General features: G+C 37.1%; 1 protein-coding gene across 1 annotated transcript in view; it reads right to left on the bottom strand.

Annotated features, from left to right (window-relative positions):
• TTC17 (tetratricopeptide repeat domain 17) overlaps window positions 1-18,163 on the bottom strand; it is a 108,355-nt gene that overhangs the window by 69,323 nt on the left and 20,869 nt on the right. Inside the window, exons 3-10 of the mRNA XM_046643753.1 lie at window positions 10,522-10,691; window positions 9,758-9,869; window positions 9,399-9,530; window positions 5,079-5,188; window positions 4,374-4,518; window positions 3,786-3,925; window positions 1,601-1,761; window positions 67-179 (exon numbers count right to left, since the gene is read on the bottom strand). Of these exons, the coding sequence (XP_046499709.1) occupies window positions 67-179; window positions 1,601-1,761; window positions 3,786-3,925; window positions 4,374-4,518; window positions 5,079-5,188; window positions 9,399-9,530; window positions 9,758-9,869; window positions 10,522-10,691 (1,083 nt within the window). The remainder of the gene's footprint in view (window positions 1-66; window positions 180-1,600; window positions 1,762-3,785; window positions 3,926-4,373; window positions 4,519-5,078; window positions 5,189-9,398; window positions 9,531-9,757; window positions 9,870-10,521; window positions 10,692-18,163) is intronic.

The raw sequence follows: 18,163 nt of genomic DNA, 5'->3' as shown, positions 1-18,163 counted from the left end.
GGGAAAAGCGATATTACTCTTAGATATGCAAAACTTTATAAAAACTAAAAGAATCAAGAAAAAGACCTGAACATAGTCCACATTTTCAAAGATATCTCCACGATGGTAGCGCACAGGTTGGTCCCACTGGCAATGTAAACTATGCTGCTGGTTGACCAGACGGCATATCTGATGATTTCCTGGAGCAGGAAAGGAAATTCTGATAAGAAAGATCAGCAATGCCAAAATGATTTTCTTAGTTTCATTTAGTTTCAACCCTGTATTCCTCAGAGCTTGGCAGCGTACTTACACAGAGAACACTCATTAATGGCTAATTAAATTAAATCATTCAAAAGAAGCCTTGGTTTCTCCATCTATAAAACAAAGAAGCTCCACCAGATAATCACTGAGGTATCTTCTGGGAATTGCATTCTATGATTATAAAATCTACTGATTACATTGTTTTAAGAGACTTCGGCCATCTCCCTGGAGAAAATTTATTTTATAGACTTGGTAAGTCTGTTTCAGATTTATATACAAGAGCTCTGGGTGCATTTCAGTAAAGACTGAGCAGTAAATAATCGCAAGGACTGAACATAACTCTTTACATTCAAAATAGCAAAGAAAACTTGCGAGGTGGATTATAAAATGCACTGTAAATGGTTCAGATTCAGAGGTTAAGAGGCCTTCCAGACCAGTATATTTCTCAAGGGAAAAGGCTGTAAATAAGGGATTCTATTAATTTATTCTTTGATGTCAAGCTGTCAGATCTGTTCCCTTAGGGTTTAATCAGAAACGAAACATTCTGGATACACTCAATGACGGATCTTCTGTCAGCCCAAGTTCCCTCAGATCAGTGGTTCTATTTTTGGGTCATATACTCTATGAGATTTTAATAGAGCCATATATTTTAATTTTAATATATATATCTTCTTCCCAGAAAAAAACTGTATACATACAAAATTCTCCATATAATTGTGGGGATGATTTCAGAACCCCCCGAAACTAATCTGTTGATCCAGGTTAAGAGTTTCTGCTTGAGATAAATTTTAGTCTAAAATCTCAGTTCTAAAATAAAACACTGGTTCTTAAGGGAGCTAGACAAAAAGGAATTTTAGCCTTGTTGCCAGTGTTGGCTGAAGAGTGTGGATGCTTTGGCTCTAGGGTGTGTCTGACGGCTTGTGTTTACTTGGTGTAGGGCCGTGTCACTCACAGTGTGTTTTCACACCAGCAGCAACAGGCATCAAATGGGAACTTGCTAGAAATACAGAATCTCAGGCACCCCTGAGAAGTACTGAATCTGAATCTGGACGGTAACAAGATCTGCAGGAGACAGACACGCCTATCGAAGCAATAGAGGGCAAACAATGATTGCTAGACTCTTAGGATCTAAAAGACTTGTTTTTTCCTTTAAAATGTCAACTAAAAAAAGCTAGAGGGACCAAACCAGCTCCCCAGGCCTGCTGGTATATCTGCTGTGATGGCTCTTGATTTTAAGATTGAGGAAAGCCACACGCACAACTTTCTACTGCTTTATGGCTACGCGAAGGCTGTGAAAGAGGAAAGCATGCTAGAAGTGAATTTCCTAACCTGTCTTCAGTCATCTGGAGCCAATACTTACCTAATTGTGCCTCTTTTGCCATCTGTGTCTCATGGATGATATTTCTCAAGATCTGCTCCTCCTGAATGAGCTTGTGTTTTTCCAGGATCTCCTGCTGCCTCAGGTAGTGGTCATGCTGCTTTTGATAGTCCTTCAACTCATTCAGCGTTCGCTGGAGGGATCTGAGAATTTTTTACACCAGAGAAAAGTTACAAAGCTTTAAAACTGTGAATTTTTAAACCCAAGTAAACACACAAGTTTCTGGTTCTCGGCAATAATTGCCAGCTTCTTTTCTTTTAAAATACAAGCACTATACCACAAGATCCAGAACGATGGGGCTAAATAAATGCTATCATTTTATTAAAACTTCGGGGCAAAGGGGCCAGCCCCATGGCCGAATGGTTAAGTTCACGCGTTCCGCTGCAGGCAGCCCAGTGTTTTGCTGGTTCGAATCCTGGGCGCAGACATGGCGCTGCTCATCAAACCACGCTGAGGCGGCGTCCCACATGCCACAACTAGAAGGACCCACAACGAAGAATATACAACTAGGTACCGGGGGGCTTTGGGGAGAAAAAGGAAAAAAATAAAATCTTTAAAAAAAAAAACCAAAAAAAACTTGGGGGCAAAAAGATGGATGTGAAATTCTTCCCTTAAATACAACTACCTTGACGTTAAATGGTGTGTTGGACTTCACAGGTGCCAAAAAAGACACATAACAATATACTCTAAATCTTTAAGTATTTAACAACTCTATTTCCCTTCACAAAGTGTGTGTTAGTTCCACTGATATTCAAAGCCTTTCTAGAATCCTCCTTTTTACCTTTTCCTTTGATTCTGCCTGTGACAAGGTTAAGAGTGAGGGCCATAGTACGTTGCTCTCACACTTTAACTCCTTGGTGCATACATTTGGGGAAAAACCACAGAAACTTTGCTTAGAAAGAAATAATTCTCTACCATCTAATATCAATAAATCAACTGCCTGATTATATTTAATCACAAAAATCTTATTACCGATTACACTGTGACATGGAGATTTAGGAGCTGCATAGTTTTTATAGGAAAGAACCAATTTGATTCTTCAGAACATGATGCTGGAAGAAGCTCAGGCAGGGCAAGTTCTGATCAGGTGTGACAGAAGCCAGGTACAAACGATGAGCTGTCATTCTTGCCTTTTTACTACACTATGCTTTAAACAGATTGGAAAAACAGCAAATACAATAGTATAACAAATTCCCAATCTCCATTTCATTATCTAATAATCAAAGTAGACTCCCAACATCAAGGCTAATTCTATACGAGATAAACAATTCACTTCTGAGTTATGTGAAGTTTCTTAACTGGCCCTATTATTTATGGAATCAAATCTATTATTTATATTTTTCAACCAAATCTGATTAAAAGGTGGGCCAAATAATGTCTCTTAACTAACGTAAAGAATGTCACTTAACTAACACAACAATAGCCCAATTCTAGGAGCCAAAGTGGAGAAAGATCAAATATAGCACCTGCAAGTGATTTTACTGACAGTGTGTTCTATGGCAATAAAAACATAATCAATAGAATTACTGAGTATCTGGCAGCACCCCCTCCATCTGACTTCATAAAACTAATCGATGGTCAAAACTGTAAAGATCTACACGACAGCATTTACTGCAAACATTCTCCAGTTCCTGGATGTTATTAAAAAGATTCCTCCAGACAACCACTGAATTGAGCTAAACCTCCTGGATTTGGAGAAAAGGGACAGGACTAGCAGTAGTGAAGAGGTGTTTTTCTTTCTTCCCTTTTTTTTTCAGGTGCCTCAATTTTATTTTATTTTTCTTTTGAGGAAGATTAGCCCTGAGCTAACATCCACTGCCAATTCTCCTCTTTTTGCTGAGGAAGACTGGCCCTGAGCTAACATCTGTGCCCATCTTCCTCTACTTTATATGTGGGACGCCTGCCACAGCATGGCTTGATGAGTGGTGATAGGTCTGCACCCGGGATCTGAACTGGTGAACCCTGGGCTGCTGAAGCAGAACACACAAACTTAACAGCTATGCCAGTGGGCCGGCCTCCCTCAATTTTATCTTTCTTATCGAGGTAACAATGTTTTAGAATAGGTGTTTTCTTAATTCTAAGGAACTGATGGACCGATATCACCCTACACAGGTCTAACCCAGGTTCTATGGTGCTAGTGCTCCTGTGAAATTTTTCTCTCAATTACCTATGTTGAGCTTCCAATTTCTGCTCGAGTTTTTGCTGACAGAGGACAGCATGCTTCCTCTTTATAGCTTGCTCAAACCCAGGCTTGGCCTGCAAAGCATGGTCATAACAGAGCACTGAGTGGTTGTACTCCCCAAGCATCTGAAGAGAGAAAAATAAACACACACACATACACACACACAGGGGGAGAAACGTTAGCCACGAGCCGGTCGCATCTGTCCAAACCCCCAATGATTGATGAGATCACACCCATCTCCCACTCGAGAGTGGACATTATTTTGATTAGTGGCCAAATCTCCACAACATGAACGCATGCTGTAAGATGGCTTAATTGGAATGTCTTGCTGTCTTAAGACGGGTACTCTGCAGAGATTTAATATTCCTATCAACTTTATTTTTCTTTTATGTCAAGAGGCTAGGACAATTACAATACATTATTGTGTTGAGGACTTTTTTCCCCTTCATTTCTTCATTTCCAGCCCCTTTCCCTTGTTCAGACCAAAGGAGGAAGGAAAAAAGGTATTTTTTATTGGAAAATAAAAAGAAAATTGGAACTGGTTTGGCTCAGGGAAACAAAAGTTGTACTTACTGCATATATATTTCCCAAAGTGTAATAGCTGGTGAAGAAGTCACTGTCGTCCAGAGCTGCATGGACCACGACCGCAGCATCAGCAGAGAAGTGGGCTCTGTGCAGCACGTTTGCCAGGTTGACCAGGGCAATGTCTTTATTGTGCCTGGAAGAGATGGAGAGACGTAACTAGATGTTAGGAAAGACGCATGTACTCCACAACTATGTGTTACTATCTGACGAGGGAAAATTACATTCAAAGTTACTGCTCGTAGGAAAATAACTCTGAGTACACTTATGATGGAGAAAATAATTTCAGAAAATTGTAATGTTTCTTACTCAATCTGATGGCTACAAATTTTGCCACAAAAATAAGGTCTGGCAGACATTTTATGATTTTAAAATGTATTTAGGACTTAGATTTGCTTTAAGAAAAATTGAATTCATGATAATTTCTCCACTCAAGGTCCTTGCATTCAAGTGAATCAGAGAGCATCTACATTACGTATTTTTTCTTTACTAGAAATCAGAAGAATATTATGCTATGATCACTTTGAACTCTTTGACATCTGTCATTTTTTGTGATGGGACTAGTTTCTCTAACAGGGATGGAGGACAGAGTAAGTACAATACAACGCTGCTGCTTCTTGTTTTTGTAAGTATTGCTTCTTGAAGGGTCCTGAGTTTTGTGGAAGACTGGGAGGTCCAGCAGGGGAGGGCTCTTACCTGGAAGAGAAGTGAAGTGCTCGCATGGCACATTCCACTACCTGATACGGCTCATTCTTTATTCTCCAGTAAAATGAAGCCATGTTATACAGTACCCACGAGGAAGAGTTCTAGAAAGTCAACAAATAAGACGACAATCAAATACAACTCAGGACAGTTTCTTCAACTTAGAATGTTCAAGATGAGCATCTTTCCTACTCTGTCTCTTCCGAAATTGAAGATGCAGAAGAGTAAGGCTTCCTAGCAGTGATAAAGCAGAGAACACAGTGTAAATAAACTACTCCTGTCAAAGAGCCTCCTGATCACTAGTTGAGCAAGTGCACTGAGGTGTGAGCTCCCTAGAGAGACCGTCCAACTCCAGGCTATCATTCCAAGGCAGAAAGGGACCATAACTTGTCGGATCCTATTTCAGGACTTTAGAAGTTAAGACCTAACCTGTTTAGAAACTCCAGTTGCTCTAATGTGAAATTCCTGAAATTAACACATTGCAAAGTTTCCAGTTGATTTAATATCTGAATGAAGGTATATATATAGGCAAATAACAGGTTTATGCTTTTGTGAAACATGAATTTTTACTTGTCATTTCCTCATGTGTGTTCAGAATCTTTTTTTTTTTTTTTGTGAGGAAGATTGGCCCTGAGCTAACATCTGTTGCCCATCTTCCTCTTTTTGCTTGAGGAAGGTTGTCGCTGAGCTAACATCTGTGCCAATCTTCCTCTATTTTGTATGTGGGATGCTGCCACTGCATGGTTTGACGAGTGATGTTAGGTCTGTGCCTGAGATCTGAACCTGTGAACCCCGGGGCTGCTGAAGTGGGATGCACAAACTTAACTACTGCGCCACTGGGCTGGACCCTGTGCTCAGAATCTGATTCAAACCTTCACACTGCTAAAAACTACATCCTTAGTATACGGCAATCAGTGTATTATTTAGTCAAGTTAAACAGATTTTCAGATAGGTTTGCTCCTTTTGTGGCTAGAAGTTTTCATTTCTTAACATATGCTGAATTTCAACCACATGGAGGTCAAAACACTAAACTGGACCATGTCAAAAACCCAACGTCAGTAATTTTAAACCCAAGTACAGAAATTTCAAATTCAGCATAGGAAAAAAAGTCATAAAGTTTAAGATAAACTGGGAAAGATGTGTATGACAGCCAACGTTTAATATCTTTGATATAGAAAGAGCTCATAAAAAATCTAAACAGAAAGACAATCAACCAACAGAACACGGGCTAAGAATATGAACAGACATTTAAAGTTATGAAACAATGGCTAAGTAGCAGATGAAATGATATAAAACAACAAAGAGATAGAAATTTAAAAGATATACGTTTTTCTTTTACAAATCGGCAAAGGTTAAAAAGTTGCCAATACTCACTGTTGGTTACACTGTATATTAACCTCAGATATTAAGTGTAGAAATGTCAGGTTAGTCCAGCATTTCTGGGGGACTATTTGACAAAAAGTATGTAAAAAGCCCTAAAAATGTGATTGACCTTTGACCCCCACAATTCCACTATTAAAAATTTATTCTATGGGAATAATTGTTTTAACTATAAAAATGTGTCAAAATAAAGATTCATAAGATTATAAAACAGCAATTATCTCTGAGTTTTTAAATTATAGTTTTTACTTTCTCTTTTATAGATTTTTTTAATATAGTCTGAATTTTTTACAAGGACTAATTATTTCAAAAATGGTTATTTTTAAGATTCAAACTAAGCATAACTCTGTGTTACTCATCTTTAAGTACTCTATCTTGCAGGACAGGATATGATTTTTGAGGGCTGCAATTAAAGATTTTTAGCACTATATGTAGTTGGTTAAGGGATATGACGTTCTCTCACTACTGACTTATTACTTAGGCTTCCGTCTCCTTTTTGATAGCCTTTTGAGAAGTTTTCTTTCAAATCAACAAACGCTTTAATTTTTACCTCTCATTTTCAAACTTTACACCATGAATTGGGACAAAAAGATCCATTAAAAATTCTACATGAACTACTGAAAACATCATGATAAACAGAATACTCTACACATCACAATCTACTGGAAGTAAGAGAAAAATAAATCTTTAAAGAAAAATCTTCCCACAAAATCTCCCCCCAAATCTAGAAATGTTTGATGTCACTGTTTAATTACTCTCTCCTTCTTTTGAACACCTTTTCCCCCCTGATTCTTAGGACATCACATTCTTCTGGTTTCTTCGGCTGGCCCTTCTCCCTCTGCTTGAGAGAGAAATGTGAGAGGACCCAGTGGCCTCTTCTCAAACTTCACTCTCCTTCAGATGACCATATCCAGTCCCACGGCTAAAAATACTCCCTATTTAACAATTATTCTCTATCTACACACTCAGCTCTGACCTCTTCTGTATTCCAGACTCATACAGGTATTTCAAATTTAACACGGCCAAAATAGAACTCTATCGTCTCTTCTCTCACCCCGACCCTGCTCCTGCTTCAAACTGCTCAAGCCAAAATTGAGGAATTATCCTTGATTTCTCTTTTGTCCTCATACCACAATTCATCAGCTCCCAACCTTCTAAACATTTCTGGAAAGAGTTTAAGTCCGTGCATTTCCACAGGTAACCATTCTACTCAAACCACCTTCATTTCTCTCTTGAACAACTGCAATAGTCTTTTAACTGGTCTATTTCCAGTTGTGGCCTCCTTCATTCATTTTTCCATATAAGTTTAAGAGGGTACTTTTAAAAATATTAATCGAATTATGTCATTCCTCTGCTCCAGCTTCTCAACACACTTGGAATAAAATTCAAAGTCCCAGCCCTGGCTGTCAGAGCCCTACAGTCTGGCTCTGGCCTACTTCTTCGGCTTCATTCCCTATCATCCTCCCCTTGGCTCACCAGGCTCCAGCCATATTGACCTGAATTTGATTACATGCCATCTGTTATAGACTGAATGTGTGTCCCCTCCCCCCTAAATTCGTATGTGGAAGCCCTAATCCACAATGTGCCTGTATTTGGAGAAGGGCCTGTGAAGAGGTGATAAAGGTGAAATGAGGTCGTAAGGGTGGGGCCCTCATCCAATAGGGCCAGTGCCCTCATAAGAAGGGGAAGAAACACCAGATCTCTCTCTCTCTCCCTGTACACAGAGAAGAGGCCATGTGAGGACACAGTGAGAAGGCAGCCGTCTACAAGCCAGGAAGAGAGCCCTCATCAGGAACCGAATCAGCCAGCACCTTGATCTTGGACCTCCCAGCCTCCGGAGCTGTGAGAAATCAATGTCTGTTGTTTAGGGCCCCGTCTGTGGCATTTTGTTATGGCAGCCTGAGCTGAATAACATACCACCGACCTCATTAAGGCTTCAAGGCCTTTGCCTCAGCCTAGAATGCTCTTCGTTGATCTTTGAATCTTCTTCCTTGATTTGGTTCCTTCTTGTCATTCAGATACCAGCTTAAATGTCACCTTTCCAGAAAGGATAACCCCAACTGCCCAGTCTAAAGTAGCCGCCCAATTACCCTCTATTTTAATTTTCTATAGAGCACTTACCACTATGATCTACTTTCAACTAACCATCCTCTCAAGGATATTTTAAATCCTAGGTCAGTTTCCCCTTAATACTCATGAAGTTCTGGGGGTGCAATATTTTACATTACCTTCAGAAAAACAAGACAAAGATGGTAACTTAGCTACAAAAATAATCATACATAAAATACATAATGTATTTGAATAAACATATAAATATGTATTTGGATAAACTGTATATAAATGTTACAATTATACATTTTACTTAATACCACTATCATACTGCTTAGACACCAGCCTGCATTTTATGAAATTCCCTAGGCATAGAGAAGAGCAAAAATCGTTTTCTAAATTCCCAGGTTATCCTGAATGATATATTTAAATTCTTGGGTCCTGTTGCCTAATTCCCTTTTTCATTTTTGCAGGTAGATGTTCCCTTAAAAGAAAATTACAAGATTTTATTGTTGGTGGTGATTCTTTTTTTGGTTCAGAGAACAGCGATCATCTATGTATTTTGCGTGTAGATATATCAAACACACTAATGTTAAATTTTCTTTCACACTCAAAATATATAATCTAGCCTATAAGCCCTGCTGCTTCTATAGGCTACAATTTGTTTTTTCATGAATTAGTTTAAATAAAGCTTTTCAGCATCCCTTCCTGGTGAAGAAGACTGGGCTATCAACATTTCTCCCTACTTGAAGCATACAGTTCATATGAATGTACTCACAAGTTAAAATCACTCTCTTGACAAAAGCAAGCTAGGCAGGTATTTTCTGAGAGGAGAACATTTGTTCACACAGAGTTTCCTGCCTCCTTAAGTCACTGATGACTTACCTTCTGTAGCCCTTCATGGATGAGGTGGCCTATGTCATCTAGACTCCTTCCTAATCGTTTAGATAAATATGTGAAGATTGGGTCTTCTTTGGGTAATAGAGGTGCAGAAAGATTAACTCTCTCTTGTACACCCTGAAGAGAAGAAAAAATTGATAAAAAACAGGAAAAGGAGATTGTAAGACCCAAAAGAGCACAAGTATTATGGCATCTTGTAGCATTTATTTTGAAGGAATTTTAAGAAATAGGAGATGTTTATAAAATTATAAAGCTCTTTGGAAGGAGAAAGAGTTTTTATAAGCAAGAGTCTAAATTAAAGAAATAATGCAAAAAAAAAAAAAATCCCAAATCTCTTTACTTACTCGCAAGTGCTGAAAAGCATGTATACTATAGGGAAGTTCTAGAATTTTAGTACAATCAGGTTGCTCTGGGTCTGGAGGAACAGGAGATTCCGTGTCTATATAATCTTCAGGGCTAAAATCACGAAGCAAGAAGCAATGAATGAATGCAAGGGAAAGAAATGTTAAATTCTTTCCCTAACTGAACCGTACTCTCAAAGCATCAAAACTTTACAACCAATATTAGTCAACATTCATACCTTTTCACATAGCTACTGTCAGAGTCAAATATTTTAGGAGTTCAACTTAAAGGAGATAAATCAAGAGTTAGAATATAGTAGGTAGGTCACAGGATGTGAAGATTGTGGACTTTTTAAAAGCTAATATAACACTGCTCAATTCTTTCTATAAATATTAAACTTCTGTTGACATTCTCTCCACATTTTTACCAGTTACTGATTTTTAAATGTTTTTTCCAATTTGATAGATGAAAACAATCTAAATGTTTTAATTTGTACTTATTTGATCATTCCTGAGAAATACTTTTTCCACATTTATTGGCCATTTGTATTTCTTTTACTATAAGTTGTCCAATTTTCTACTGTGGTATTAAATATTTTCAATAGCTTTCCAAGAATTCTACTTGTGGTATGTATTTTGAACTTTCAAGTTTCAATAAACCCATCTGTGATTAAAGCTTATTCTCATTAGAAAAATAATTTCTTCTTGATTTGAGAAAGGTCTGTTCAGGAAACCGCCATTTTCCTTTGGGAAGAGGCTCTCCTTACCTGATGTCCTTGCTCTCCAGAGTTATGTACGTGCCGTCATACAGATCCAGGTCCCCCAAGGGCACCTTGGCTTTGATGCAGTCTGGGTCCTCTTTGTTATGTCTTTGTTCCAGTCCTGTATCTCTGTCCTCATTTTCTTCTATGTGAATTTTTTGAGCAACTAATTGTTTCTGGTGAGAAGAAAATATAAACACAGAGGATTTTTCTAATATTTCAGTCTAGATACTACGTATGAGAAAGAATTTAATGTGTTAAAGAAGTCAGCGAATCCCCTCGAAGGAAGACAAGGATTCTGAATACAGCCTCAGTTAACTTAGTTGACACAAATTAGCTTCTCTAAACAGGTGTCCATATACAGAAACAAACAGAACATGACATTTATAATACTGGCATGAGTGCCTTCATAATATGATCTCTGACTGCCTATAAAGCTGCATCTATCAACTTAATTCCCCGGCATAGAATGGCTCAGCAATTGACACTGCCTTCAATTGTCCAAACACATTGTATTTTGGTCCTTGGAGACATCCAGCACATTGTCTGCTACCTGGAATAACTTCTCCTAACGCCCTGTGTTCCAGGTGAATTCCTGCTACTCATAATTTTTTGTTCAAACACACAGAGGAATTACAGAAGCACCCATATTTCCACCACCCGTATCTCACCCGTACCTATCATATCACAACATTTTGCCATATTCACTTCAGATATTTTTAAAAGGAAAAAAAAATGTAGTTGAAGCCCTTCTTTACAGTCTTGGAAATCCTTCTCTCCCTTCCCAAAGTTACCACGATCCTGAATTTGTTTTATGCATCATTTCCATGTATACTTTTTATAAAATATTACTGTATTACTCCTACTCTCTTAAAATATTACTTTATGTATATCCAAAATCAACATGGAGCATTAGTTCGCAAGTTTTAAAATTTTATACAAATATCATACTGCATGTATCATTCTACAATTTTGTTTTTTTTAACTTAATATTATGTTTTTGAGATTTATCTGCATTGGTTGGTATAGCTCTAAAGTTTTCATTTTAATGGATGTATAAAAATTTATTCATTTTCCTATAAACCTTTAGATTGTTAAAATTTTGTTTTGCTATTAAAAATGCTACAATATTCTTATAAGTCTCCTTGTGCACAAGTGTCACAGTTCCAGCAGGGGTGAAAATATGAGGTCATATGGGATGCACATTTTCAGTTTTATTTAGACACTGTCAATCTGCTCTTCAAAGTAGTTATAACAACTAGAATTCTACCAACAGATTATAATAATATCCATATCCCCACAAACTTACCAATATTTGGTTTTGTCATGCTTTCTAATTCACGTCACTCTGATGGATATGAAATGTTCTCTTGCTGTAATTATTAGGGTAGACTGCTTTACTATTAAGGAATTTGCTACCCTCCTTACAAGAGGAGTCTACACCACTGTTCTGCTGGACTCAGACAGGGCCAATATGAGTTGCTTTGGCCAGTGTAACACGAGAAGTGCCATTTGACTCTTCTGGAGGGGAGCATTTTTAGGGCCAATGTATACTTCATCATGTTCTTTCTTTTCCCTCTTGTATTGAGAATGGCAATTTTCCGGACAGTGGCTGCCCTGTCAGCTTGGGTCCTAGCATAAGGATTAGAGTGACATTTAGTATGACCTTATTGTTTTAAGCCATTAAGACTATGGGATGTTACTAAATGATCTGTTTCCAATTATTGGTTTCCTCTGCACTCTTTTCCTGTGGGTAGATTATACTACACTGCCTACTGACTTCAGGCTTGGCCATGGGACTTGCTCTGGCCACTGGAATGTGAGTAGAGATGACGTATGTTAGTTCTGAGTGGAAACTAGACTGGCTTACTGGTTGTTCTTCCGTGAGCCTCCATCGTCCTTCGTGACAACAGCACTGAGTCTCTGGGACTGTTTGTTGCCCATGTAAAAGTTGATATACACGGCAACAAAATGTAGACTATCTCAAACACTGCAATCGTTGATGAGATGGAACACATTTTCACATTTATGAAATATTTTGCGAATTGACTTTCCAAGTCTGCCCATTTTTTCCCAGTATTTTAATTGATTTATAGAAATTTATGAAAACAGTAATTCTGTAAACTTATTCTTTATCAGTTACACACATTGCTAATGTCTTCTCCCAGCTTGTAGCTTATCTTTTAATTTTGCTCATGGTATCACTTGCTAAAGAGAAACTTTTACATTTAAGATGGGCAACTTTATCAATTGTTTTCTTAATTGTTTGAGATTTCCGTGTTATTTAAGAATTCCTTCTCTATCCTGATGTCATAAATATATCAATATATTTTCCTTTTTTTTTTTTAAGTTTTAAAGTTTTACTTTTCATATTTAGTGCTATGGTCTGAATGTTTGTATCCCCCCAAATTTACATGTTGAAATCCTAACCCCCAAAGGTGATGGCATTAGGAGTTGGGGCTTTTGAGAGGTGCTCAGGCCATGAGGACAGTGACCTCACGAATGGGATTAGCGCTCTTACAAAAAAGGCTCTAGAAAGCTCCCTTCCCTTCCCCTGTGTAGGACGTTGAGAGAAGGCGTCAGCTATGAACCAGGAAGAGAGCCCCCACCAGAAGGCAACCACGCTGGTGCTCTGATCTGAGACTTTCCAGCCTCCAGAACGATGAGAAATAAATTTCTATTGTTCATAAGTTACCCAGGATGTGGTGTTTTGTTATAACAGATAAAGACATTTAGATTTATAAAGTGTATAGGAAATGGTTTTTGTGTATTGAAAGGTAAGAATCTAATTAATGTTTTTCCACATGGACAATCAATTTTCTAATATCATTTATAAAGAGTTTATCCTTTCCCCCGTTTATTCAATTTTGACACTTCATATTTTTCTAGAACTCTGCACATTACACTTAAGTTTTCAAATTCACTGGCACAAAGTTTTTATAGTATTAATAACAATCTCTTTAGTTTATAAAAATCTATATCTGCTTTATCATCACTAATAAATCTTTATTCTGTCTTTTCTCTTTTTTTCTTTATGTTCCTTTTTTATGTTCATTCTTTTCCTTCATGTTCACTAAGTTTATTTTAATCATTAGGTTTATTTTATCGTTTTCTAACCTGAGATGAATATTTAGCTCCTTTCTTTTCTCTTCTTTTATTGTAATAAATGCCTTTGTCTATAAATTTGCCTCTACGTATATCTAAGCTTCATTCTACAAACTCTGGAATGAGGTACTCTCACCATAGTTCAGTTTGAAAAGTTTGGGACTTCCTCTTTAAACCATGGGTAATTTGAGAATGTAAAATTTTCAAATACTTGAGTTTTTCCTCCTTCCCCCCACTGGGCATGTATATCTTATTTATATTTTAGCTTTAATTGTACTGTGATCAGAGAATATGTTATGCATGACAACAAAACTTTGTAATTTATTTTCTTTTTATCCCGGTAGTGACTATTTATGATAAATGTTTCACTTTTGAAAACACTTTAAACTCTATTTGTTCAATGTGGAGCACACGCTTGCTCTCTTTCCCTCCTCTCTCACTGTCAGATTAAGTATGTTAATTTTTTCCTATATCTTATAATATTTTTGTTGGATTTATCAGTTTCTGATAAAGATCTGTTAAAGTCTCCTACTCTGATTATGGATTTTTCATGTAATTCTGTCAGCTTTTGCTGTTTTGATATCAACATACACATACCTTTGAGACAAGCATGTAATATTATATCCCTTTGGTAGATTGTTAATGTGGAGTAGCTCCCTTTATCTCTACTAATGATCTTACATTCTTATTTTGTCTGAGGCAGGCTTATCATCCTTTAGGATTATAAAATCTAAAATTCTGAAAACCTAGAGTTTTTTCCTTAAATTTTGCACTAAAATTCATGTGATGGCAAAATTTGATGAAAAGCCATTTTACAGTCTTTATCCTCTTAGTCTGAACATTTATACATCTCACTCAAGAAATATTAGTGTATCTGATTATGGAGTTTGAGACCCGATCCTGTTGGCAGTCGAATGTAATACAAGATATCTGCACCTATAACATTTCTAAAACAATAAGAACAGAAGAAAGTAAAAGGCTATATTCTAATTACATATAGCCTCAACGATTTCAGGTGAGAGACTGTAGACTTGTATAAATACTGCCATATCAATTTTCTTTTGCTTAGTATTTCCATAGTAAAGACTTTTTCTATCCATTTGTCACCACACTGATTTTGTGTTAGACTTATTTCTTGCATGCACCATATAGCTGGACTAAATAAGAAATCCGATCTGAGTTTTTTAATCAGCAAGTTTAATCTGTTTATATTTATTGTGGTTCCTGACCTATTTGGATTTACTTGAACCATGTTACTTTGGGTTTTCTATTTATCATTCTTTTTCTTTGCTGCTTTTGTCTCTTTTCTTGCCTGCCATGTGCTTGGTAACACTTTGTACATTCCCTCCCTTCTTCTTGTATCTTCTCTTTATTTGTAGGTTTGGAAACTAGATTGCATTTCTATTATTTTAGTGCTTGTGCTTCCTTTATTTTTGGTTATGTTTTTCATCAGTAAATATTTCAGTGTTTCTGAAAGAAACTCTTTCAAAAAATAAAACCACAACACCATTATCACATGTAAAAAATAATAATTCCCTAATACCAAATATCCAGTCTGTGTTCTAATTCCCAATCATTTCCTTCTACTTTTTAAAACACAGTTTGTTGGTATCAAGATCCAGTGAGGTCCACACACACCGTAGTTGGTTAATTTGTCTCTTAAGTCTCTTCTAATCTACTGGTTATCCCTTTAGTTCCTTTTTTTTTTTTAATCTTTGTAATTTACTTGTTAAAGAAATTGGTTTTTTTGTCCTGTAGAGTTTGTCACTCTACAGGATTTTGCTGAGGGCATCTCCTAAGTTCATTCAATGTGGTCCTCTGTCCTCTGTATTTCCTGCATTCTGACAGCAGGATCCAGGGGTTCGAACCTCTTTTGTCATGGACTTCTTTAGCAGTCTGATGAAGCCTACAAACGCCCTTCTCGAACAATCTTTTAAGTATATAAGATAAAACATACAGAATGACAAGGGAAACCAATTACATTGAAAACAAATTATATTGTGGTTTGATTAGATTCATATTTCCTTCGGTAAGACTACTTGGAAGGTGGCATTATTCTTAAATTTTTAATGTTTGCCCATAAATTTTCCCACACAATTTTAATTTATTCAGCTACTTTTACCTTTTTCTGAACATGACAAAAGTCTAATGTGCTTTAACTAATCACTGAACGTGCCCCAACCCAACTACATATTATTAATTTTATCTAGTTTTACCTCTTAAAACACAAAAAATAAACAAATAGACTTACCAACTTTTTCATTGGTATTTTTACTCCCCATTATACATCCTATGCTCTTCTACTGGGTTTACTTTTCTTCCTGCAGAAGTACATCTTAAATTTTTTTTTAAGTGAGAGCCTGTGGTTAGTAAACTGTCTTTGTATGTGAGAAAACACCTTTGCTTTGCCCTCACTCTTGAATGATGGTTTAAAAGAATATAAAATCCTAGTTTGATTGATTTTCCCTTAGCACTCCGAGGCTATTCCTCCATTGTCTTCCGGTATCTAAGTCCATCTAGTTGTCACTACCTTGTAGATAAATTGTATTATCTGCTCTCAGGGCTTTAAGTCTATACGTCAGTGAATAACAAATTTGCATCTCCAGCTCAAAGCCTTTATACCAGAGTCTGCACTTGAAGAAGCAACCCCCGACTTGATGTCTCCACTTGGATGTCCGATAGGACTCTCAAACTTAACCTACCAAAGCTGAACTCCTCCTCAATCCATTACCTCCTTCAGTCTTCTCTATCTCAGTAGATGTCATCTCCATCCTTTCAATTGCTTGGGTCAAAAACCCTGGTGTCATCCTTCACCCATCTCCATCTCTGTCCGTCTATCTGTCTCTTCCCAACCACTCCATCATCATCTCCTGTGTCTAGTAGTTTTGTGGTTGCTTCCAGGTTCTATCTAGTTCCCAAGTCCACAATCAGATCTTATCATTTTGGTTTGGAGTTTCTACTCCAAAGTGATATTCTGCCCTGAAATGATATTCAGGAAATTGAAGATGTAATTATTGATCCATTGGATGGTTCAGGTCCTTTCTTGGTCACCAGGTTGTTCTGTCTCCCTGACTTCTTTCCCCTCGCAGACGCTTTTCATGAAGAGAATGCTCCATCCCAGTCTTCAGGCAGTAAGCCTGGTTCTCTCCCTTTATCTTGCGTGGAAAATTGTCAGTTCCCTTTACTCCACCGAGCTGAACTACCAGACACCACGGCCTGCTCCTGGCTCAGAGAGCAGCAGGTTTGTAGCTTCAGCTACATTCCTGACTTAGTGTTTCTGTTCCATTTATGGTCCATGGAGATGTTTAAGTTGCTTTAGGCCTGGCTACATTTAATTTTGGTGTTTATTTTGTATTTAATCTGTCATTGGTGTGTATATGAAGCAGAAGGGGTGTACTAAATATGAACTCACTACACTATCTTAACCAAAAATTGATGGAGTCATCCTTTTTCATTTGGATTTTCACCGACTTGATGCATGGCATTTCCCCTACATGTCCTAGAATTTAAGTCTCCTTCTGTTTATATCATATTATACTGCCTCCTAAAAAAAGAGACACCAATAAACAGATACCATGTCTCTATGCATCTGAAAATAAAAACTATTTTCTGCACCACTGCGTCTTTCTGAACACTGTTTTTAAATAAAAACAGATCAAGCTTCCAAACATGAAGCCCTATAAACATACCCATTGTCTTATTCCTAGTATTCACAAAAATCAACATTTCAAAATTTCTAAGGCATAAAACTGGTATGAATAAGGTGAGGCACTACTGAAAAAAATGGTGAGGTGTTCAAGTTTTACAAATATTCTAAAAATACTACTATCTATGCACAGCTGGTTAATATGTGCGAAAAGCTCTTCCTTCTTAACTCCCAGAAATTAAAAATATATATAATCATAACTATTTCTGTTGATAGACGGACCAGTTTGAATTTACATAAGTGAAATTTGGGATTTTTACATAACTAGAAAATGAATGGCTACTTGCGTTAAGAGGTATGCCAGCTCCTAAACCAAGAGACAGGGCGTTTGCCTCTGGTTCCGCCATAACTTCCTGTGTGAAGTCAGGCAATTTGCTGTCTTTGGATCTAATTGTTTCCTTGGCTCTAAAATGAAGATAATCTTTATGATTCCTTCTATCTCCCACAGACTCTCATTCCACTCTTATTATTCTCATTATTCCCCCAAATTTTCTAAATCTCATTTTGCAAATTGACTTACTTTTTCTACAACTTATCATTCCCTTAAAATTTGGATTCAGTTTACACTGTAACATTTAAGCAGAGATTTGAGGGGGGAAAAAGCCCTAGTTTTTTAAATAATCAATATTGTTTGCTATGAAGCAAAATCAGTTTATGGAAATCAAAGATAGAAAAAAAGGTCAGATTTTATTAGCACTAACAAATGTCAAGTTTCCAAGGTGCAAAGTGGTTAATACCTTTCACTTCAATAACAGGAGCACACAGTAGCAAGACCCTAGTTTTTACTACTTGGGAATTAACAAAATTTCTTTCTTTCTTCTTTTTTTTTTGGTGAGG

Source organism: Equus quagga, chromosome 17 (assembly GCF_021613505.1).
Source record: "Equus quagga isolate Etosha38 chromosome 17, UCLA_HA_Equagga_1.0, whole genome shotgun sequence".
In the NCBI taxonomy this organism is placed as follows: domain Eukaryota; kingdom Metazoa; phylum Chordata; class Mammalia; order Perissodactyla; family Equidae; genus Equus; species Equus quagga.
This window is presented reverse-complemented; position numbering and strand designations above follow the sequence as displayed.